General features: G+C 62.0%; 1 protein-coding gene across 3 annotated transcripts; it reads left to right on the top strand.

The window, feature by feature from the left end:
* Positions 1 to 553: 553 nt before the first annotated feature.
* On the top strand, positions 554 to 23224 carry KIF23 (kinesin family member 23). 3 transcript variants are annotated; one of them, XM_060175624.1, is made up of 24 exons: positions 554 to 617; positions 2189 to 2258; positions 4641 to 4769; positions 6452 to 6557; positions 6685 to 6821; positions 7072 to 7181; positions 7481 to 7651; positions 9765 to 9806; positions 10175 to 10287; positions 10372 to 10493; positions 11106 to 11208; positions 11969 to 12048; positions 12640 to 12759; positions 12913 to 13039; positions 13324 to 13482; positions 15200 to 15357; positions 17740 to 17913; positions 18004 to 18183; positions 18411 to 18725; positions 21168 to 21398; positions 21918 to 22000; positions 22095 to 22173; positions 22362 to 22432; positions 23141 to 23224. In XM_060175624.1, the coding sequence occupies exons 1-24, from the start codon at positions 607 to 609 to the stop codon at positions 23154 to 23156; spliced, it is 2907 nt and encodes a 968-aa protein (XP_060031607.1). In that variant the 5' UTR covers positions 554 to 606; the 3' UTR covers positions 23157 to 23224. The 3 variants fall into 3 exon arrangements, with proteins under 3 accessions (XP_060031607.1, XP_060031609.1, XP_060031608.1); XM_060175625.1 differs by having other exon boundaries at positions 592 to 617; positions 2192 to 2258; XM_060175626.1 differs by lacking the exon at positions 9765 to 9806 and having other exon boundaries at positions 555 to 617; positions 23141 to 23223.
* Positions 23225 to 23814: the final 590 nt, after the last annotated feature.

Here is a 23814-nt window from a genome sequence, read left to right as displayed (position 1 = left end):
CTGTCCTTGGAGTCGGAGCTCCACAAGGGAGCTACAAGGGAGGCTGGAGCTGTTTATCGGGCTCGGGAGGCTCACCGGTCTTCGCCCGTGGGAGTCCGGCGGGAGCGCAGCGGGTCGAGCAGGGAGCGGCGTCAGGATCCCGGTTCGAGCCCCCGGCTCCCCACCTGCAGGGGAGTCGCTTCACAGCCGGTGAAGCAGGTCTGCAGGTGTCTGTCTTTCTCTCCCCCTCTCTGTCTTCCCCTCCTCTCTCCATTTCTCTCTGTCCTATCCAACAACAACAACAACAACAATAACTACAACAATAAAACAACAAGGGCAACAAAAGGGAATAAATAAATATTTTTAAAAATGTGCAAACCCATCTCCGAGCTTCGTGGCAGAAGCAGGAGCGACGTCTTCGAACCCCGGACCCACCTCCGGCTCGGCGGCCGTAGCGCGCGAGCACTTCCGGCCCGTCGCCTAGGAGATGGCGTCACTTCCGGCGGGCCGTGATTGGCCCGTTTGAAAAGCGCCGGCGCCGGCTCGCCCGGGGTCGCCGCGTCTCGGGCCGTGAGGTTCCGCGTCCTGTCGCCCCGCGGAGCCGCCGCCGCCGCCGCCGCCGCCGCCATGAAGTCGGCGTAAGTAGCGGGTCCGTCACCCGGCGCCGGCGGCCCTGAGGGCCGCGACCTGCCGTCCCGGCGACTCGCCCGCTTCCTGCCGGCGGCCTCGGAGTAGGCGGGGGGCTGAGGGCGGGACCCCCAGGGCGGGCTGAGGGCCGGGACCCCCGGGCGGGCTGAGGGCGGGGACCCCCAAGGGCGGGCTGAGGGCCGGGACCCCCAAGGGCGGGCTGAGGGCCGGGACCCCCAAGGGCGGGCTGAGGGCCGGGACCCCCAAGGGCGGGCTGAGGGCCGGGACCCCCAAGGGCGGGCTGAGGGCCGGGACCCCCGGGCGGGCTGAGGGCGGGGACCCCCAAGGGCGGGCTGAGGGCCGGGACCCCCAAGGGCGGGCTGAGGGCCGGGACCCCCAAGGGCGGGCTGAGGGCGGGGACCCCCAAGGGCGGGCTGAGGGCCGGGACCCCCAAGGGCGGGCTGAGGGCCGGGACCCCCAAGGGCGGGCTGAGGGCCGGGACCCCCAAGGGCGGGCTGAGGGCCGGGACCCCCAAGGGCGGGCTGAGGGCCGGGACCCCCGGGCGGGCTGAGGGCGGGGACCCCCAAGGGCGGGCTGAGGGCCGGGACCCCCAAGGGCGGGCTGAGGGCCGGGACCCCCAAGGGCGGGCTGAGGGCCGGGACCCCCAAGGGCGGGCTGAGGGCCGGGACCCCCAAGGGCGGGCTGAGGGCCGGGACCCCCAAGGGCGGGCTGAGGGCCGGGACCCCCAAGGGCGGGCTGAGGGCCGGGACCCCCAAGGGCGGGCTGAGGGCCGGGACCCCCAAGGGCGGGCTGAGGGCCGGGACCCCCAAGGGCGGGCTGAGGGCCGGGACCCCCAAGGGCGGGCTGAGGGCCGGGACCCCCAAGGGCGGGCTGAGGGCCGGGACCCCCAAGGGCGGGCTGAGGGCCGGGACCCCCCAGGGCGGGCTGAGGGCCGGGACCCCCCAGGGCGGGCTGAGGGCCGGGACCCCCCAGGGCGGGCTGAGGGCCGGGACCCCCCAGGGCGGGCTGAGGGCCGGGACCCCCCAGGGCGGGCTGAGGGCGGGGACCCCCCAGGGCGGGCTGAGGGCGGGGACCCCCCAGGGCGGGCTGAGGGCGGGGACCCCCCAGGGCGGGCTGAGGGCGGGGACCCCCAAGGGCGGGCTGAGGGCGGGGACCCCCAAGGGCGGGCTGAGGGCGGGGACCCCCAAGGGCGGGCTGAGGGCCGGGACCCCCAAGGGCGGGCTGAGGGCCGGGACCCCCAAGGGCGGGCTGAGGGCCGGGACCCCCGGGCGGGCTGAGGGCCGGGACCCCCCGGGCGGGCTGAGGGCGGGGACCCCCAAGGGCGGGCTTGGGGCCGGGACCCCCAAGTCGGGCTGAGGGCCGGGACCCCCGGGCGGGCTGAGGGCGGGGACCCCCGGGCGGGCTGAGGGCCGGGACCCGGGTGCGTGGGCGGGGTCCCAACACGTCTACTGGCTGGAGGCCGGGGGCTCGAACCCGGGCAGCAGGTGGCTTCTGGGTGGTTCCTGGAGGCGCCCGCCTGCGCGGCACTTCTGCCCCAACGCCTGTCCGCCCCTCCCCCCAGGAGAGCCAAGACGCCCAGGAAAGCCCTGGCGAAGAAGGGCTCCCAGACGAGCCTCAAGGACCCAGTCGGGGTGAGGGGCAAGGGGCGGGGGGCGAGGGGCTGGGGGGCGGGGCGCACCTGCGGCTGAGGACCCCGCTCTCCCTCCGCGGCTGCACCCAGTGGGCTCGGCTGTGGGCCCTGGCCCTGCTGTGCGGACGGACGGACGGACGGACGGACGGCGGCAGGGCGCCTCCAGCAGCTTGCTGTGTTCCCGGGGCCTGGGCAGTCTGTCTGTCCCTCTGTCTGCCCCTCCCCCCCTCTCTCTCACTCCGTGCGGGGTCTGGGCCGAGAGCTCCCGGCCGGCGGGGAGGCCCCATGGAATGTGACGGCGTGTGCGAGCTGACGGTCGTTCCCAGGACGGCATCGGGGAGGCCTGTGGGCTGGGCACCGAGGGCGCTCCCGCTGTGGCTGCAGCCGGTGATTTCCCAGCCGCTCGCTGGAGTTCCTCGCACGCGCGGGCCTGTGGGAGCCGCTGACATAAAGGCCGCATAAAGGCGCGGTGCGGGAAGGGCACCGCCTCGGGTTGGGTCTCGCTCTTGCTTCTCCGACCCTCAGATGCCAGACTTCTGTCATCCCGGGTGTCGCCGCGCTTGGCTGCCTGGAGAGGCTCTGTGCGCGGGGCTCTGACTTGCTGAGAGTCACACCGGCACAGGTGTGGAGGCCGCTGTGGGTCTCCAGTGTTTGGAGTCTGTGCCTCGAGCACCTTCTCTCCGGGCTCGGCGGAGCACGCAGCACCCGAGGCCCCGGATGCCAGCCCTGGGTCCCCTCGGCGGCAGCGCTGCGGCTGTCCCTCTAGCGCTCTCTCCTCTCTGCCTCCCTCTCCCCTCTCACTTTCTCACAAAATAAATATATAGATGAAACATTGATTTTATTAGCTAGGAAAATCGAGAGTGGAAGAGGAGATAGAGAGGGAGAGAGACAGAGAAACACCTGCAGCCCTACTTCACTGCTCGTGAAGCTTTCCCCCTGCAGGTGGAGACCAGGGTCTCGAACCTGGGTCCTTGCCCACTGTAATGTGTGTGGGCTTAACCAGGTGCACCCCCGCCTGCCCCCTAGATAACGCTTTTTTTTCTTTTAAAAAATATTTATTTATTCCCCTTGTTGCTGTTTTATTATTGTTATTGATGTCATCGTTGTTGGACAGGACAGAGAGAAATGGAGAGAGATGGGGAAGACGGGGAGAGAAAGACAGACACCTGCAGACCTGCTTCACCGCCTGTGAAGTGACTCCCCTGCAGGTGGGGAGCCGGGGCCTCGAACTGGGATTCTTAAAGCCGGTCCTTGCGCTTTGTACCACCTGCGCTTAACCCACTGCACTACTTCCCATCTCCCTAGATGACACTTTTTTTTTTAAATTGCTTTATTGGGGAGTTAATGTTTTACATTCGACAGTAAATACAATAGTTTGTACATGCATAACATTCCCCAGTTTCCCATATAACAATACAACCCCCTACTAGGTCCTCTGTCATCCTTCTTGGACCTGTATTCTCCCCACCCACCCCAGAGTTTTTTACTTTGGTGCAGAGTCTTCTACTTTGGTGCGATACGCCAACTCCAGTTCAGGTTCTACTTGTGTTTTCTTTTCTGATCTTGTTTTTCAACTTCTGCCTGAGAGTGAGATCATCTCATATTCATCCTTCTGTTTCTGACTTATTTCACTTAACATGAATTTTTCAAGGTCCATCCAAGATCAGCTGAAAACGGTGAAGTCACCATTTTTTACAGCTGAGTAGTATTCCATTGTGTATATAGACCACAACTTGCTCAGCCACTCATCTGTTGTTGGACACCTGGGTTGCTTCCAGGTTTTGGCTATTACAAATTGTGCTGCCAAGAACATATGTGCACACAGATCTTTTTGGATGGATGTGTTGGGTTCCTTAGGATCTATCCCCAGGCGAGGTCATAGGGTAGGTCCACTTCTAGCCTTCTGAGAGTCTCCAGACTGTTCTCCACAGAGGCTGGACCCATTGACATTCCAACCAGCAGTGCAGGAGGGTTCCTTTGACCCCACACCCTCTCCAGCATTTGCTGCTGTTACCTTTTCTGATGTATGACATTCTCACAGGAGTGAAGTGGTATCTCGTTGTCTTTATTTGCATTTCTCTGACCATCAGAGACTTGGAGCATTTTTTTCATGTGTTTCTCGGCCTTTTGGATCTCTTCTGTGGTGAATATTCTGTCCAAGTCCTCTTCCCCATTTTTGGATGGGGTTATTTGTTGTCTTGTTGACACATTTTTTTAAAAAAAGAAAATCGCGTTTGATATGTCTGTCTGCGTTCGGCAGTCTTGGGGAGCGGAAGTGGGTTCTGCAGGCTGCAGGTCTCTGTGGATCTCTTAAGCTGGGGGCCAGGCATGAATGGACGGGAAGCTTAGCTGAGGCCGCCCCTCTCCCGCTCCCCGCCATCAGGTGTACTGCAGAGTGCGTCCCCTGAGCTCCCCCGAGCAGGAGTGCTGCATCGAAGTGATCAACAGCACCACTGTTCAGCTTCACACCCCCGAGGGCTACCGGCTCAACCGCAATGGTGACTACAGGGAGGTGAGAGGGCAGGGGCTGAGTGTGCGGGGCTGAGGGTAGCTGAGCGTACAGGGCCAGGGGAGAGTGCGGGGGGCTGTGTGTACAGGGGGGGAGTACAAGGGGGGCTGAGCGAATGGGGCAGAGGGGAGTGCAGGGGGCTGAGCGTACAAGGAGGAGGGGGAGCACGCAGGGGGGCAGCCGAGGTTCTGACCCACCTGCTGTGCTCTGAGGCTCTCCCCTCACCAAACTCCTGCCTGTTCACACCTAAAAACAACTCATTTCACTGTGGCCGCCACATCTATGGTGTCTTTTGGGTGCTGGGGAGATGGCATGATGCTTATGCAGAAAACACCTTGAGCTTGAAGCCTTGAAGGCCCCATGTTCAACCCCTGAGCTGCCAGGACCAGAGCTGAGCAGCACAGACCCTGGGGCCCCCTGGAGTGAGGGTCGCTCCTAGAAGGAGCATTTTATCCCCGGGGTAGTATTTTCTAGAGCAGATATTGAGTGTCACTTCACGTGAGTGACATGTTCCAGATTTTATTTACTAGTGAGAAAGATAGAAGAGAGAGAGCAAACCAGACGTCACTGGTACGTTGTACTGCTGGGGACTGAACTCGGGACCTCACGCTTGAGAGCCCAAAGCTTTATCCACTGCACTACCTCCCGGCCCACGTGTGGCTAACATGCTTATGCTAGAGAACTCTAATCTCAACGTGTGGTTGTCTAGGAAACCTAATTTAACAGGCGTAGTGAACTAGGATTATTTCAAAAAGAATCATTTGCTAGTTTGTTAATGAGAGAGAACCAGAGCGATACCAGGGATTGAACCCAGGACCTCAGACCTGAGAGTTCAGTGCTTCGCCCACCTCCTGGGCCCCTAGAGCCACTTGTGAAGTGTGTTCCTTTCAATATAATGTCGAACAAAGTGGACTGAGCTCAGCTTGACAAGTTCAGTGCAGAGCGCTTCGAGTAAGGGTGTGTGGCTGAACTGCCACCAGGCCGCTCATCTGTGTTGACCAACCGTGAAACAAACTAGCCTGCGCCTGTCAGCCTGTTCAGAAGTCACAGCTGGTAGAGTTCATCCATTCTACTTGCTATGATTTACATACCACTGGAAGCCTCCAGGGTTTTCATCCTTATTTTTCAGATTTCAGATTTAAATGCAATCTATTTTCTTTGCATGTTTAGCTCTTAGTGTTCATAAAGAAATATCTGGGGCCGGGTGGTGGTGCACCTGGCTGAGCACACACATTACAGTGCACAAGAACCCTGGTTCAAGTCCCAGTTCCCGCCTGCAGGGGGAAAGCTTGACGAGTGGTGAAGCAGGGCTGCAAGTGTCTCTCTTCTTTCCCTACCTCCTCCTTCCTCATTTCTGGCTGTCTATCTAATAAATAAAATTTAAAAAGGAAGAAATATCTGAGAGGCCCAGCTTACCCAATTAGAGGGCTTGCCTTAACCATGCACAAAGACCTGGGTTTGAGCCCTGGCAGCACACGAGGGGTTGGGGGGGGGGGTGGAGCTGTGCTGTGGTGTGTCTCTCCTCCTCTCCTCCCTTGAGGGAGAGACTCAGCCGTGGGAGACTGCTCAGTGTCACGCTTCATTGCGAGACCGAGTCCACGCCCTGGTTTGGGGTGGGCACCGGTGGGCATGTCCCTGCCCCACACACGAGCTCCTGTCCCCACACGCCTGCTCCCTCTCCGCAGACTCAGTATTCTTTCCAGCAAGTGTTCGGCATGCACACCACCCAGAAGGAGCTCTTCGACGTGGTGGCGAACCCCCTGGTAGACAACCTCATCCATGGGAAAAACGGTACAGGCTCCGGGCCACGGCCCGTCTGCCCGCGGGGACTTGAGTCTGGTGCTTCTCCTTTCCGTTCTGTGTGGTGGAGGGGGCACCTCGGCGTGACGGTGCCACTCACACCACCTGCCCCTCATAGGCCTCCTCTTCACGTATGGCGTGACGGGCAGCGGCAAGACGCACACGATGACTGGGTCCCCAGGTGACGGGGGGCTGCTCCCGCGCTGTCTGGACATGATCTTCAACAGCATCGGGTCCCTCCAGGCCAAGCGATACGTGAGTGGGCTCTGGCGGGAGCACCCAAGCACTGGTCCACACCTATGGGGGACCTTCACGAACAGTGGGGCTGTGCTGCAGGGTCTTTCTCTTCTGTTTCTATCAGAAGAAAAGGAAAGGAAACGGGAGCAGCCGGGCCGTAGGGACGGTGTCGGCACAGCGCAGGCGCCAGGCCCAGGGCTGACCTTCCTCTTGGGCACGGACAAGCGGCACGCGTGTCGGTCACCAGCTCTGGTGTTCGCCCTTTTAGGTCTTTAAGTCCAATGATAGGAACAGCATGGACATCCAGTGCGAGGTGGACGCCTTACTGGAGCGCCAGAAGAGAGAGGCCATGCCCGTTCCCAAGACCCCCTCCAGCAAGTAAGTGCCCACCCTGCTCAGTGGGCCTCGGGCGCAGGGACGGGCAGTCTGGACGGAGGCCCGAGCACAGCTCAGGAGGTGGGTGCTGAGGGGACGCTCTCAGCTTCTTTGCTCGGGTGTCGTCTTTGGTTCTGACTCTCCGCTCCGGTTGCTTCGGGCTCTGGGCGAGGAGGGCTTGCCGGCTTGTGCCGGGGCCCAGGGCCACCTGGCGGCCTGCGGCTCCGGCTGCCTCCTCCCACCTTCCGTGTTTCACTAGATCACGACTCGAGCTGAGACTGTTTTTGTTTTGCTTTCTCCAGACGACCTGTGGACCCCGAGTTCGCAGATATGCTCACGGTGCGGGAGTTCTGCAAAGTAGACGAGGTGGATGAAGACAGTGTGTACGGGGTCTTCGTCTCCTACGTCGAGATCTACAACAACTACATATACGACCTGCTGGAAGAGGCGCCCCTCGACCCCGTGAAGCCCAAGTAAGTGCCAAGCAGCCCCTTGCACCACCTCGCTGGGTGGTTCACCTCCCTTCTGTGGATGTGGAGGGAGCCCCCCTCCCCCAGCACTGCTCAGCTCTGGGACCTTGGAGCCTCAGGCGTGAAAGTCTGCTTGCTTGCAGAGCCACTGTGCTGTCTTCCCACCCTGGTGCTTTTTTTTTTTTTTTTTTTTTTTGCCTCCAGGGTCATCTCTAGGGCTTGGTGCCAACACTATGAACCCACTGCTCCTGGAGGTTATTTTTCCCATTTTGTTGCCCTTGTTGTGATTGTTACTGTTGTTATGGCTGTTGTTGTTGTTAGGTAGGACAGAGAGAAAAGGAGAGAGGAGGGGAAGACAGAGGAGGAGAGAAAGACAGACACCTGCAGACCTGCTTCACCGCCTGTGAAGCGACTCCCCTGCAGGTGGGGAGCCGGGGGCTCCAACCGGGATCCTTACGCCGGTCCTTGCGCTTTGCACCGCCTGCGCTTAGCCTGCTGCGTGACTGCCCAGCCCCCTGGCTGTTGCTTTTCAAGTACAGTTTCACTCAGTAGTAGTGACGGGGTCCCCGAGATGGCGGCCGTACCAGGGGCTCTTGGAGGAGGAGAGACCCAAATGGCCCGTTTAGATTCTGGGGCTGGGAAGGTGGTTCAGTGGGTAAACGCTGGGCTCAGCACGAGCTCCCGAGTCTGGTCCCCGGCACCACATAGGCCAGAGTGGCGCCCCGGTTCTCTCTTCTCCCTCTCACGTTAGCAAGTGGGGGTTGGGGGAAGCGCGCCTGTGAGAGACTGAGACTGGTTTGTGGTTAGCTGGAGAGAGAGAAAGGAAGCCCTCGATGGCGGGAGTCTGAAGACGCGCATGCCCCTGGGAATGTGCCCTGGACCTGCCTCTGGCACTTACATCATAAGCAAAGCCTAGAGGTCCCCGGATTGATTCCTGGCACCACCCAAAGCCTGAGCCAAGCAGCGAGCGATCTGGTGGAAAAACAAACGAAAGAAGCTAACGTTTCTGGGTGGGCCTGCGGCACCTTGAGCCGCCCGTGTGTGGGGGTCCCCGGGAGCCTTGGGCTGCGGCTGCCCCGCTGGTGGTCCAGCTCTTCCACCCTTGATGAAGCCAGAGCGGCGCCGCTCGGCTGGGCACGCCGGCTAGGCGGAGGCCACTCTGACCCGGCTCCGCAGGCAGGCCTTGGGCGGGGTCTCGAGTCCGGACTTGGCGTCCTCCTCCCGAGCGAGCGGAGGGAGGCTCACAATGGGCTTCGTTCTGTCTCATGGGCGGAAGTAGTAACGAGCCCCGTGCGACTCAGCTGAGCGCCACTGGGAGCAGCGGAGAGGGGCCGCAGGGGCGGCACCGTGGAGACTGATGGCCCCCCGCCTCCCCTGTCAGTTCGCACCCTCCCAGCTTCTCTGCTGCTTTTCCCTTGCTGCCTTTCTCTCTCTTTTAAATCTTATTTATTATTGGGTAGAGACAGAAATCGAGAGGAGGGGGAGAGAGACAGAGACACCTGCAGCCCTGCTTCACCACTCGTGAAGCTGTCCTCCTGCAGGTGGGGACCGGGGGCTTGAACCCGGGCCCTCGTGCCCTGCAATGTGTGCGCTTCACCAGGTGCACCACCGCCTGAGCCCTCGTTGCTGCCTTTCTGTCTGGCTTGTTCCAGACGGTTCTTGAGTTCCACGCTGGCGCTCTCTGGTCACGGGGGCCTGACGTGCCTCCCTTCTGGGACGGGACGGGGTGGGGGCTTGAATGAGCCCGCGGGGCTTCTGCGGCAGCAGGTTCTGACTTGACTGGTCCGGTTGTTCGCAGTTGGGTAACGCTCAGTGGTTTCTGACGGGACGAAGATGGAAGGCTTCCTCCCCTGCCAGGGTCTCTCTGGGCTCCGCGCCCGCACAGTCCCACCATCCTGACACCCAGCAGACTTGGCTTCCCTTTTTGAAGATGGGGTGGTAGGCAGCGAGAGAGGGAGAAGCCACGGCACTGCTCCACCACCCGAGGCTTCTCCGAGACCTGCTCCCTGTGGCGGCCCGGGGTTGAAACCCAGGTCCCCGCACGGCTGGGCTGCCCCTCGAGGGGACTGTGGCCCGGCCGCTCTAGGTCGGTAACCTATGTCCGTTCCTTCGCTAGGTGGAACGGTTGCGGCACACCCGCGAGGAGCACAGAGTGTGTGTACGTGACGCCGCGGCTAATTTTGGGGGGTGCGGGGGTGCGGTCACGCCAGGCTGGTCTCCCCGCTGCTGGCTGGGGAGCGCCCTTCCCGAGGCCCGGCTCCCCTCACGGCATCCCCCGCGCTCGTACCAAGCCCCAGCTGCGTGGGCCGTGCTGGTCTGCTTGAGTCTCCTGTGCGTGCGGGCGTGGGGGCCGCCTCAGCGGCCATCTGTGCCTGCTGTGTGTCATTGCTTAAGGCTCACACACGCTCCCTAGGCCGTAGGCTTTGCCCACACCCGCACCCGGAGTTGCCCGTGTTCGGAGTTGCCTGTGTCTGGTCATGGGAAATGCGGGAAACAACGAGCGCCTCCCCCCCCCCCCACACACAGACTTCCGCAGTCCAGAATGCTGCGTGAGGACAAGAACCACAACATGTACGTGGCGGGCTGCACGGAGGTGGAGGTGAAGTCCACGGAGGAGGCCTTCGAGGTCTTCTGGCGAGGTGAGGGGTGCGGGCCGGCCGGGTCTGTGGGGAGCGGGACCGCGCACACCCGAGTGGGCGGTGGGTGACGCCTCCTGTGCGCAGGCCAGAAGAAGCGACGCATCGCCAACACCCACCTCAACCGCGAGTCCAGCCGCTCCCACAGCGTCTTCAACATCAAGCTGGTCCAGGCCCCCCTGGACGCCGATGGGGACACCGTCCTGCAGGTGCCCGGGTGGGGGCTTGCTGCGGCCCTGCGGACCCCAGGCGCTGCCCAGCTGGCCCGCAGGTGGCCCTGTAGCTAAAGCGCTGGGTCCCGGACGTGAGGCCCAAGTTTCATCCTGAGGCCCTGGTCTCTCTGTCCTTTTCTTTCTTGCGTGAGATAGGTAGGTAGGTAGGTAGCTTTATACAGCCTGTTTTCTTTTGCCTCGTGTGGCACGATTTGCATTCTACAAATGTTGTATTTCATGTTATTTCATCTATTGGATAGAGACAGAAATTGAGAGGGAGGGAGGGAGAGCGGGAGAGACAGGACCTAAAGCCCTGCTTCACTGTTTGCAGAGCCTCTGCTCTGCGCGTGGGGACCGGGCCTTGAACCTGAGTCCTTGTGTGTGGCAACTGTGTGCTCCACCAGGCGCAGCACCGCCCGGCCCCAAACGCTGTCTCTGTAAATGTGTCATTTCTTGAGCTGAATCTGTGTAAACGGTACCGTGAAGCGTGGTTCTTCCGTCCGGAGCGTCTGTCTGTCCGTGGGCACGCTCGAGAGCAGAGCGAGGTAGCCAGGAGAACCTGGGTCCCCCGGGACCAAGCCGGGCCGCTAGCCTGTGCTCTGCCCTCAGGAGAAGGAGCAGATCGTCGTCAGCCAGCTGTCCCTGGTGGATCTGGCCGGCAGCGAGAGGACCACCCGCACCAAGGCCGAGGGCAGCCGCCTGCGGGAAGCGGGTGAGTGTGTGGGCGGGCTCACCGCAGGCTCAAGCTCAGCTCTGCTCAGTCCTGCTGGCTACTAGTGACTGACTGCTCACACTCCCCTCCCTCCCTCCCTCCCTCTCTTTTCCTATGAGGGAGAGGGAGGCCTTGAACCTGGGGCCTCACTCATGCAAGTCCTGTGCTCTGCTGCTCAGTCGTCTCTGGCAGTACATGGATTTTAGAAAGAGTGACCGAGGTGTTCTGTTTATACTGAGTCAGTTTTAGTGCTAGCTTCTGGGACCCCAGTGAGGGCACACCCCCACACCCACAGTGGTGGGAACTCCCTTCTGGAGGCGGGTCGGTCTCTGCTCACGTATGATGTAGGGCAGCCGGTGTTGGGCACTGACGTCTGGAGTCCCACCCAGGGAACCCAGCCCAGTGTGGTGCACTCCGCACTGTGCTCAGCCGGGCTGGCACCCCAGCACTGAGGGCCTGCCAGGGCGCCCCATAGCAGGTGAAGCAGAGCTGTGGGGTGCTCTCTAGCTCTTGCCAAATTTTGGGGATGACAGCAGCCCGCGGGGTGCTGTGGAGGTGTGCAGCTGCTTGGGGTGCGGGGCCAGGCGCGCGGGACTGTGGGTGGAGCGTGATGGATCCGAGCACAGCTGCTGCCCCGGGAGCGGGGAGGTGAGCAGGACTGGAGGCCGCGGTCAGGGCCACACGGACGCATACCATGGGCAGCTCAGCGGGCGGGCACCGGCCTTTCCCAAGCTCAGCAGCCGTGCTGCTCTCTCTCCAGGGAACATCAACCAGTCCCTCATGACGCTCAGGACGTGCATGGAAGTACTGCGTGAGAACCAGATGTCTGGGACCAACAAGGTGAGCCTGCGGCCAGTTGGCCGGATTCTGCCTCTCGCCTTCCTGGGGCTGTTTGTTGACTGGATTTTTTTTTTTCTTTTCTTAATTTTTTTTCTTATCTTTACTTACTGGATAGAGACAGCCAGAAATCGAGAGGGAAGGAGGAGATAGAGAGGGAGAGAGACAGAGAGACACCTGCCAGCCCTGCTTCACCACTGCAAAGCTTTTCCCCTACAGGTGGGGACCAGGGGCTCAAACCTGGGTCCTTGTGCACTGTAACATGTGCGCTCAACCAGGTGCACTACCACCTGGCCCCTTGTTGACCGGCTTTTACCTGCGCCTGAGCACCAGGTGTGCGTGCAGCCACTGCTCCCCACCCGTCTGTTCGTCCTCTGCTTCAGATAGGCGTGTAGAGATGTGGCCTGGACAGGCAGGGAGGGAGGGAGGGAGGGAGGGAGGGGCCGGCGCCACCGCACTGCTCCACCCCTCTGCCCCCTCCGCCCCCGGGGCCTCGTGCTGGGTAAGGTCACGCCCTAGCTGGCAGCCATCTTCCCACCTGTCCTGCCTCTGGACTCAAGGGCACCTCATACCTCACGGGCCTCGTGTTTATAGATGGTTCCGTACCGAGACTCAAAGTTAACACACCTGTTCAAGAACTACTTTGACGGAGAAGGGCGAGTCCGCATGATAGTGTGCGTGAACCCCAAGGCCGAGGACTACGAAGAAAGCCTGGTAACTGCGCGCCACCGGCTGCCAGATGGGGGGGGGCAGTAGGGCCAGAAGGGAGCGGGCGCCTGGGCCCCTCTCCCTGGGGTCACTTCTCGTCAGCTGTGGAAGTGCTGTTCCTCTCTGCTGAGAGGTGTGTCTATCTGTCTGGTTTCTCAGCAAGTGATGCGGTTCGCCGAGGTGACCCAGGAGGTGGAGGTGACGAGGCCTGCAGACAGGGCCATTTGCGGCCTGACGCCTGGCAGACGCTTCAAGAACCAAGTTCGCGGCGGCCCAGTTGGTGACGGTGTGGCTTGGTGTTTTCGCTGGGAATCTTCTCTCTTCCTCCCCCTCTGTGACTCTTGAGAATCTGTCTCACGTGTGAAGTGTTTGCTCCTTCTCCTTAGAGCCAAGCACAGGAGTGCGCTCTCGTGTCACGATGTGCGTGAGAAGCACGATGTGTTTCTCCCCTGCCCCTTTAAGTCGCTTTCCTGAAGCGAGGCTGCTGAACTCCAGGAAGGGCCCATCTGGCTGCGGGACCTGGGCGGTGCAGGCCCCCGTCCCCGCTGACCGGCTCTGACCTGCCCGCAGAGCTGCTGGTGGCAGAAGCCGTCCTGCAGGGCTTCCCGCCACTGCCCTCCTGTGAGCTGCTGGACGTCAACGACGACCAGACGCTGCCCCGGCTGATCGAGGCGCTGGAGAAGCGGCACCAGCTCCGGCAGAGCATGATGGACGACTTCAGCAGGCAAGGTGAGGCCGCCCCGTCCGGGCTGCTGCTGAGGTCCAGCGGGGCAAGTATGGAGACGCCTGTACTGGAGGACGCTTGGGGTCTCGGGCTCTGGCCCTGCTTCCACCCCCACCTCAGGGTGGCTCATTTGTGCGGGCTCTCGTTTCTGCAGGACATTGCACACTCGGTGCTGGAAGGAACATTCCATGGCAGCCGGTTAGAACTGGGCTGGGCAGGGCTGGATAGGGCTGGGCAGGGTAGGACAGGACAGGACTGGACAGGACTAGGTAGGGTAGGACAGGCCTGAACAGAGCAGGACCGGGGCTGGGCAGGGCAGGGCTGGACAGGGCAGGACTGGGCTGGGCTGCCTTCCTGGGGCAACAGACTCAGAGCTCGAGGCCACATGTGGGTTAGATACGAGTCGAGGCCGGGCATGGTGACTGAGCTCTGGCACCCCTCCTGGGCCGGCCTTTTGTTGTTGTTGTTAGCGCGTAAGCTGAGCTGTCACTTCAACAGCAGAAAGCCGCAGCGTCTGGGTTCTGTGTAAGGACCTTCAAGGGAAGGCCCGTTTACTATATCCGCATTGCCCGGAACTTTCTGCGCTGCCCTGCCCTGCTTCCTTTCCCTGTTCTTCCTTTCTTTTTCATCTTTTATCTTTTTCACCCAGGCCATTAAAATGAAGGGAAAGGTGGCCTCTGTGTCCTCTCCTTTGAGTGGATAGAGGAGGACACACAGGGACAGTGAGATTCTGTGCGCTGGCCACTAACTTGTGACGCGTGCTGCATGCAGATCCGTGCATCGTGCACACGGAACACCTCGAGACTGCGTGTCCTCGTGCAGGGCTGAGTCGCCGTGTGTCCCAGTCACGGCCTCTGTCACTTGTCCCCCTGCCGGCCCGTCGGCAGTGCTTGGCCAGTGTGTCTACCACTGCTTGAGTTCAGGAGCTGGTTCTAGGCCTGGGGAGACACGTGGCCCTGTGCATGGGCAGTCCTGGGTTTGAGCCCCAGCTCCACCATTGGCCCGAGCTGAATGGTTCTCTGAAGGACCGGCGAGAGAACTCGGCTAGGAAGGAGCTGCTCTGCCACACGGGCTGTCGGCTGTGAGCCTACGCCCCCCCGGTCTGGAAAGGTCAGCAGTGATGAGAGAGGGAAGCTGTGAGCTGCTGTGAGCTTTGAGCTGGTGGCACTGAACACCCAGGTCAGAACTGAGGAGACATGCTCAGGAATCCTAGCATGCGTTCAAGTCACCTAGCTAGTGGCTGTTAGGGCGGAGACTGAACTAGCTAGTCAGAGTCATGGCGGGAATTAACTAGGATCTAGTTGACCTGCATCTGCTGTTCCTTCCCTGTCTCATTTAAATCCTGAAGCCGACCTGGAGCTGGGGAACAGAAGAGGGTGTGTGAGCAAAATGAAAGACCATGTCCAATAAGTAACATGCGGCAGGCGTCTGCCTCCTAGGTTCAAGAATCACACCTGCTTTTCTTTAGAATCGTATTTTAACGAGGAAGCCCAGAGCCCTGGCTAGTGCTGGTGCTGGGGATTGAACCTGGGACCTGGGAGCGTCAGGCAGAGGGTCTTGTGCAGAACCCCTCGATGTCTCCCCGCCCCAGAATCAAACCTCCCAATCGCCTTCTGCCTCAGGGCAAGCTGAGTAGCCGCGTCAGTACCGCATGGGCCAACGGGGCTTGGTCCCCGGTCCATCTGGCACCGTAGTGAGCCGGGCCCCACGCTCCTCCCGCAGCCAGAGCATTCAGAGCCATGCTGCAGGAAGTCGACAGTGCCGTCTTCAACAAGGAGAGCTACGTGCAGGGGCAGCTCAACGAGAAAGAGAAGGTCATCTCCGCACACAGGACGGAGCTAGAACGACTGGAGAAGAAGAATAAGACCCTGGAGTATAAGGTGGGCTTTGGCCGAGGGGCGCCGACCTGGGGGTCCCTAGACCCTCGAACCGGGAGGGAGAGGCCTGCGGGGCTCAGGACCTCCAGTTGAGGAGTTGGCCTCCGGCACGGGAGATGCTCTGCCCTGAACAAGGAGAGTGAGCGCTCGCTCCCAAGGCCGGTCCCGAGCTCTCCTGCAGCTACAGCTGGCTTCAGGGCCAGCGGCTGCCCGTCTGTCCGTCTGTCCTCACCGAGACCATCTTGTAGGGGTGTCTGTCTATAGAGAAGCTGGCTTCGACCAGGAGAGGGGTCTCTAGCCTGAAGACAGCCTGACCAGTGGTGGGGCAGACAAAGAGGTTGCCCAATGGTTAGAGCACAGCACTCCACGTGCGAGGCCCTTGGTTCGAGCCCTGCACTGCACATGCTGGAGCGAGTGGGTGCTGGTCTCTCACTCGTGAAAGACAGAACTGAAGATCTTTTAGAGACAGTTGTTGTGGGGCTGTGGAGACAGCCCAGTGTCTGCCAGAGACTCCTGCCTGAGTCCCTGAGGCCCCATGTTCAATCCCCAGCTCCACCATCAGCCAGAGCTGAGCAGGGCTCTGGGGTAATTAATAAAAACAGCAATAATAATAATGTTGCCAAGACAGCATCATGGTTCTGCAAAAGGCCCTCCTGCCTGAGGCTCTGAGGCCCCAGGTTCAATCCTCAGCACCACCATCAGCCAGAGTGGGCAGGATTCTGGGAAAACATTAAAAAAAAAAAAAAAAGCTGTGATGGAGATGGAAGTGGCTCAGCTGGTAGGGTGCATACCTTGCCGTTCACAGGGATCTGGGTTCAAGGCCTGGTGCTGTGGTGTCTCCTCTGTGGCTCTCCCTCCCAGGGGGATGACAGGGCCGGGGAGTGGTGGTGTCAGCAGGTATGAGGCCCTGTCCACACTGAAGAGGGGACAGGAGGTACTTGACCTGGTAGGTGTGCACACTGTCCTTGCTGACGGCCTGGGGTCGAATCCCTGGCCGTGCGTGGAACACCTGAAGGTCTGCCCTGCACGAAGGGGTATTCAGGGGCTGTGGGCTGTCTGCTCTCCTCTTTTCTCCTTCTTTTTTTCTCTTTTTTTTTTTTTTTTTTTTTTTTGGCCTCCAGGGTTAACCCAGGCTCGGTGCCTGCACGATGAATCTACTGCTCCTGGAGGCCATTTTTTCGCTTTTTGTTGCCCTTGTTGTTACTTTTGTTGTTATGCTGCTGCTGTTGGACAGGACAGAGAGAAATGGAGAGGAGGGGAGAGAAAGACAGACACCTGCAGACCTGCTTCGTTGCCTGTGAAGTGACTCCCCTGCAGGTGGGGAGCTGGGGGCGCAAACCAGGATCCTTACGCTTATCCTTGCACTTTGAGCCACATGCACTTAACACCTGCTGTGCTACCACCCACCCCGCCACCTTATTTTAAACACTTTTATTTACTTGTTCATGAAGAAGATAGAAGAGAAAGAACCAGATGTCACTCAGATATATGTGCTGCTGGGGATTGAACTCGGGATGTCATGCTTGAGAGTCCAGTGCTTTAATCCACTGCACCATCTCCCAGATCACCTTATTCCCCTCCCTTCCCCTCCCTTCCCCTCCCTTCCCCTCCTCTCCCCTCCCCTCCCCTCCGCTTTTTTTTTTTTTTTTTTTTTTTGCCTCCAGGGTTATTGCTGGGGCCTGGTGCACCAGGCATCCACTGCTCCTGGAGGCTATTTTTTTTCCCTTTTGTTGCCCTTGTGGTTATTGTTGTTACTGATGTCGTTGTTGTTAGATAGGACAGAGAGAAACTCGGAGAGGAGGGAAAGACAGATGGGGAGAGGAAGATACTTGCAGATCTGCTTCACCACTTGTGAAGCAACCCTCCTGCAGGTGGGGAGCTGGGGGCTCGAACTGGGATCTTTACACCGGGTCCTTGCGTTTTGCACCATGTGGCTTAACCCGCTGCGCTACCGCCCGATTCCCTTTTTTTTTCCCCAGAGCCCTACCCAGCTTTGGCTGATGGTGGTGCTGGGGGTTAAACCTGGGACCCCAGGGCCTCAGACAGGAGGGTCTTTTGCGGAACCACCATGCTGTCTCCCCGGCCCTAGCCCGCTGGGAGCCGTGGCATCCTTTGTACACGTGTCTGCAGCAGACAAAAGCTGCCGGCGGGAGCCCCCTCACCCCAGGAGCTGCTGTGCCATCGCAGGGGCCCTGGTGCAGCCCCCATGGCCCTGGGGGCTCCGTCGCCCTGGGCAGCGGGCTCCGGCGGCCTCGGTCTAGTGGGCGGGCGGCATGACGCCGCTGGACAGCTCGTCTAAGCTCGTTTCTAGAAACGGGTGGAGGGGCGCGGGGTGGGGGTGGGGGTGCGGGCAGCGCCCAGAGCAGTGCCGCCGCGCCGCCGCAGATCGAGATCCTGGAGAAGACGACGGCCATCTATGAGGAGGACAAGCGCAGCCTGCAGCAGGAGCTGGAGACGCAGGCGCAGAAGCTGCAGCGCCAGTTCTCGGACAAGCGGCGGCTGGAGGCCCGGCTGCAGGGCATGGTGACAGAGACCACCGTCAAGTGGGAGAAGGAGTGCGTGAGTGTCCCCTTCAGGGCCTCGGGTGCCGGCGGGCGGGCGGGCGGGCGGGCATTGCGGTGACCCGCCCCCATGCACCGCTGCCCGCAGGAGCGCCGCGTGGCGGCCAAGCAGCTGGAGATGCAGAACAAGCTGTGGGTGAAGGACGAGAAGCTCAAGCAGCTGAAGGCCATCGTGACCGAGCCCGGCGCCGGCCGACCCGAGAGACCCGCCCGGGAGCGAGACCGCCAGCGGGGGGCCCCGAGGTCCGGCTCCCCACCACCGGTCCCCGTGAGTCCCGGGTCTCTGCGGGTGCGGGAGCCCCCGGGAGCGGCCTCCGGGAGGTCGAGGTCCCGTTTGCTGTCGTCCACGCATCGCAGCCCGGCCCCTTTCCCTACACCACGGCACACAGCCAGCCCGCACGCGGCTTGAGGTCTCGGCGAGTGGACGCCCTCCCGGTGCCCGCGCCAGGCCGCTCCCGTCCGTCGCCTCGCTCACTGACCCCTCTGTCTCCTCAGCCTCCAAGCACCCACATCGCCCCGCTTGCCGGTGGCCAGCAGCTCGTGGGCCAGCCCCCGCTCCACCGGCGCTCTAACTCCTGCAGCAGCATCTCCGTGGCGTCCTGCGTCACAGAGTGGGAGCAGAAAGCGCCCGCGTGCCACACGCCCAGCCACGTCACGTCCATCGTGCGGCGCAGGCAGCAGGAGCCGGGGCAGAGCAAGAGCTGTGTGGTGTCGGACAGACGGCGGGGGCCGTGCTGGCCTGAGGCCCGGGAGGCGGCCCCCACCTCCTTCAGAGCCGAGCTGGACCTGCAGGCGGAGCCAGCCGCCAGGGTTAGTGCCCGCCTCTCCCGCCTGTCCCGCGTGCAGCTGTGGCACCAGACCCGCGCGCTCTGCCATTCCCGCAGTCTTACCCGGCTCTCAGCTGTTAGATTAGTCGTGGAAACTGGGGCGGAGCTCTGAGTCAGGAAGAGAGAGACTGGCCAGGCGGCGGCGCACCTGGCTGAGTGCTAAGCACTCACATGATGCGCAAGCACCCGGTTCAAGGCCCAGGTCCCCGGACCTAAGGGGAAATCCTCACAAGTGGTGAAGCAGGGGAAGAGCCAGACAGACAGATACACGTGCCTGAGACTAGGACTCTGTGCCCCCGTGCTCCTTTGCAGGGTTGCCCAGCCATTGGCATTGAGCCTTTGAAGGAAGTCAGGGACTTGGTGACCGTCTAGCCTAAGATCACAGGCCCTGGGCCGTCGCCACGCCAGCTGAGTGAGCCCTCCGCCGCCTTTCCATCTGGCCGTGTTTGTGTTTCTCTGCTTGCCTACCACGGCTCTTCTAATACCCCCACTGTTTCTGTGACCTGGACTCTTGTCAGCCCTGGTGTAGACCATCTGGTGAATTGCTTTCACCTCCAGATATTTACTTATTTTTATTTTTTTTAATATTTCCTTTTGTTGCCCGTCATGTTTTATTATTGTAGTAGTTGTTGTTACTGATGTCGACATTGTTGGATAGGACAGAGAAATGGAGAGAGGAGGGGAAGACGGGGAGAGAGACAGACACCTGCAGACCTGCTTCACCGCCTGTGAAGCGACCCCCCTGCAGGTGGGGAGCCGGGGGCTCGAACCGGGATCCTTCCACCGGTCCTTGTGCTTTGCGCCACCTGCGCTTAACCCGCTGCGCTCCCGCCCGACTCCCCAGATCTTTATTTATGTTCCCCACCCAGGGCATGTGAACAGACTCGTGTTGATATTTCCTAAGCGTTAAGCTCCAGCTTTCTTTTGAATCTGAGCGGTTGGCCAGGCCAGTGCAGCACAGACTTAGCAGAACCTTACGTGCTCCTTTTGCCATCTTCCAGACAGATCAGACGGGTCTTCTAGTAAACACTGACTCCAGACTTTTTCTCTTTCCTTCTTGGTTGCCATCAGGGCTGTCCTGGGCTCAGTGCCCACATGACAGAGCCATTTTCTTCCTTTTAATAGAACATTGCAAACCTGAGGGGAGGGGATAGAGACACCTACAGACAGACCTACTTCATGCTCACGAAGCTTCCCCTGCAGCTGGGGATCAGGGGCTTTGAACCCCGGCCCTTGCACGTGGTAGCACTTGCTCTCGACCTGGTGCGCCACCCCCCGGCCTCTGGGTTTTCCTGGCGCGTGATTCCAGGCGGGAATTGCGTCTAGATGCCGTGTTCCTGCTTGCTAGGCGTGGGCCGAGCTGCGGGGTGTTTGCCCGGGCCGGCCCGCAGATGATTTAATTCAGCCCTGGGGAGTGAGTTCTGGTAACCCTCTTCCTGGCCAAGTCCACCAAGCCTGCTGCCTGAGGAGACCCCAGACTCATGTCCAGGCTGGCACTAGCGGCTGCAGGCTGACCGACTGCGGGCATCATGGGGGTGCAGGAGTCTGAGTTCTCACTCCAGTGGGGATCCGGGGGGGCGCAGCAGAAGACGTGCTGAGCCCGGTCCATGCTGGGTTTGCCGGGCCGCGGCCACTCTGCTTTCTAACGGTCGTGTGTTCGGAACGGGCTTCCCCTCAGCTGAGCGACAGCAGCCCGGCCAGGCGGCTGCTTGCCCACGGAACGAGGCTCCTCCGCGCCTGCAGTGGACGTCCTGCCCGCTGAGGCGCTGGCTGGCTGGCTGGCTGGCTGGAGCTGCACTTGTACACAGGCGCACACGCACGGGGGCCTGTGGACACTGCCCAGCCTGTGACTCGGCATCTCACCTCTGGCATTATATACTTACTTTTAAGATGTTTCCATAGGCTTGAAAGCTTTTTTCTTTTTATTTCTTGGAGAGAGACGGCCAGAAATTGAGAGAATAGGGGAGATAAACCTGCAGCCCTGCTTCACCACTCGCAAAGCTTTCCCCCTGCAGGTGGAGACCGGGGGCTCGAACCCGGGTAGTGTGTGTTCAACCAGGTGCGCCACCGCACCAGCCCCTTGCTTCTGGCCTTATGGACAGAGGATCTTTGCAGAATTGCAAAGAAAACTCACTGCTTCCACCTGCTCCCTGTGACCTCTCTCAACACCCTTCCTCCAGCTAAGTGCTGAGCTGAGCTGAGCTCTTCCCGACACTGATTTGATGCCTGTTTCGGTTTGGCTCTTGTCAGATGTTGGGGAGGGGAGGCCGCTTCTGTGACAGGAGTCAGGCTGGGGGCGGGGCCAGTTGGTTCTTCATCAGACGCAGCCTGAGCACCGAGGGCTCTGGGTGGCCCGAACCCTCCCCGCCCGCCCACCCTCCCGGACTAACGGACTCGGCCTAACCGCCACTTGTCTCCTGCCCAGAATGCCCCGCCCGTCTGCCTCCGGCACCGGCGCTCCCGCTCGGCTGGGGACCGCTGGGTGGACCACAAGCCGGCCTCCAACGTGCAGACGGAGACCGTCATGCAGCCGCACGTGCCCCACTCCATCACCGTGGCCGTGGCCAACGAGAAGGCCCTGGCCAAGTGTGAGAAGTACATGCTGACCCACCAGGAGCTGGCCTCCGACGGCGAGATCCAGACCAAACTCATCAAGGTGGGCTGGTGCCCGCCCGGCAGGCCTCCCTGCGCGGAGCTCCTGGCTCTGCCTCTCTGTGAGCCCTGCCCCGGGCACCAGACCTCCCTGTCCGTCACTTGTAGCGGAACGGAACGTGCCTTCGGCCAAGGCCCGGGAACTTCATGGCTCCTTCCTCGAGTCACAGCTAATTTAGAGGCTGGATCTTAGCGGGACTCCGCTGTCACTTGGGCCCGAGGGGGGCGGCAGGGCCAGAGGAAGGACCGCGCCCCTGGAGGGGGATCCTGGCCTGAGCAGTCGAGAGCCTGAGCGAGGGGGGCTTTCCCCGAGTGCTGCTCCCGGGCCCCTCGCCCTGACGTCTTGGTGGGGGAGCCTCCCCCCCCCCCACTTCTGCAGTGTCAGTCACGGCTGCCATCCTTCCCAAGGCCCGGCTGCTCTGCTGGGTGTGCGGGCGGGAGCTTCTGTGCGTGTGTGAGAGAGACAGAGATGTGGGCACGCCCCGGTGAGGTGACGGCGGCTCTCTCTCCCTCTCGGCCTCAGGGTGACGTCTTCAAGACAAGAGGCGGTGGGCAGTCGGTTCAGTTCACCGACATCGAGACCTTGAAGCAGGAGTCGCCCACAGGGTGAGTGGCCCTGAGCCAGCCTGCAGGGTGCTGCTGCTTCGTCCCCGCGTGTCCCCTGGCCTTGGGCGCGAGCTAACCGGCCCCTCTCCCCTAGTCGGAAGCGGAGATCGTCCTCTGGGGCAGCTGCCCAGCCAGACGGGGCCGAGTCCGAGTGGACGGACGTGGAGACGAGGGTAGGAGCGACGCTCGGGGTCCTCGGCCCAGCATCGCGTGGGGGCTGCTGGGAGCTCCAGGCCCGGGAGGGACAGGTCTGGGACGAGGACGGCTCAGGGGCCCCAGCTGTGGCCAGAGCCCGGGCCTCGCAGGGGTGGGGTAGACGGCCGGCGGACGCCGGCAGGGGCCAACCTTCCCCTCCCCCCAGTGCTCGGTGGCCGTGGAGATGAGAGCCGGCTCGCAGCTGGGACCCGGATACCAGCACCACGCACAGCCCAAGTGAGTCCCACACACCTGCTCCCTCCCCGCGGGGCTGGGACTGTGCTGCGTCACCTGCACCCCTCCTTTCCGGCATGTGATGGGGGGTGTCTCCAAAGTGGAACCCTGGGGGGACTCCAGGCAGCCGCGGTGGTGGAGACAGACTCCCGGAGGGCAGGGCTCACAGGCGGCCTTCCTCCCGCCATACGCGCCCCCGAGGGCTGGCCCGGTTCTTACTAGAAGCATCTTGGGGCTGGGGAGACAGCCAGAGGGCTCCAAAAAGGCCTCCTGCCTGAGGCTCCAGAAGGTTCAGGTTCAGTCCCAGCAGCCAGAGCGCAGGGCGGCCCTGGGCACACGTGTGTGTAGTGTGTGTGTCTGTGCGCGTGCGATGTCTGTGCGTGTGCACGCGTGTATTTTCAGGCAGCCTACCTGTGCCAGCCCCCGTGTTCCTCTAGAAAAGCCGATTTCAGGGGTCCCCTCCTCCCCGTCTCTGCGTGTCTGGACGCCCGCCTGGCACCCCACACCGGGGAGAAAGCAAAAACTCTTTTAGCTTTATTTACGGGACAGCGACAGCCAGAGACGGAGAGGGAGGGAGCTAGAGGGCGAGACAGGGGCACCGGGCTCGAACCCGGGTCCAACACAGCGGAGGGCGCGCTCCCAAGCAGCCTCAGTCGGGTGCGGTCGGTCGGGTCCCGGCGCCCGGCGCCACATGCTGGTCCCTCGTTGCAGGCGCAAGAAGCCGTGAGCCCGCCGCCGCCTCGGCGACCCAGCGCCACCCTCCGAGCCGCCGTGGGGCCCGAACCCCGAACCCGGCTCGCTGACGTCACGGCTGCCCTGCACGACGCCGTCTGTCCGTCTGTCTCCGTGTTCGCCTCGGGTCACAGCCGCCCCCTGCCCTCTGCACGACGCCGTCTGTCTGTCTGTCCGTCTGTCTCCATGTTCGCCTCGGGTCACAGCCGCCCCTGCCCTTCAGCACGACCACGTCTGTCCGTCCGTCCGTCTACGTGTTCGCCTCGGGTCAGCCGGCCCGCGCCTCTCCTGCCCTTGGGCCGCGGAAGGCCGGTGCCCGGCAGCCACCTGAAAGCACTTTACACGCACCTGCCGCTACACGGCGTCTGTCCCACGGCCAATAAAGCTGCGAAACCGCGCGCGGCTCCGCTGACCCTGACGGGGCGGGGCGGGGGGGCGGGGAGGGGCGGCAGCTCGGCCTCCGGCGGCTCCACCGCGACCGCGAGGACAGGGGCGGGGCGGGGCGGGGCGTCCCTGAGCCGGGCCGGGCCTTTACCCGCAGCCGGGCCCGCGAGGCGCCGCACACCGGCGCAGGGACCCGCGTTCGAGCCCCGCTCCCCGCCTGCAGGGGCGGCCGGCGGCCCGGTAACGAAGCCGGGAGCCCACATGGCGAC

The sequence above is a fragment of the Erinaceus europaeus genome, chromosome 16 (assembly GCF_950295315.1).
Source record: "Erinaceus europaeus chromosome 16, mEriEur2.1, whole genome shotgun sequence".
Classification (NCBI taxonomy): Eukaryota; Metazoa; Chordata; class Mammalia; order Eulipotyphla; family Erinaceidae; genus Erinaceus; species Erinaceus europaeus.
This window is presented reverse-complemented; position numbering and strand designations above follow the sequence as displayed.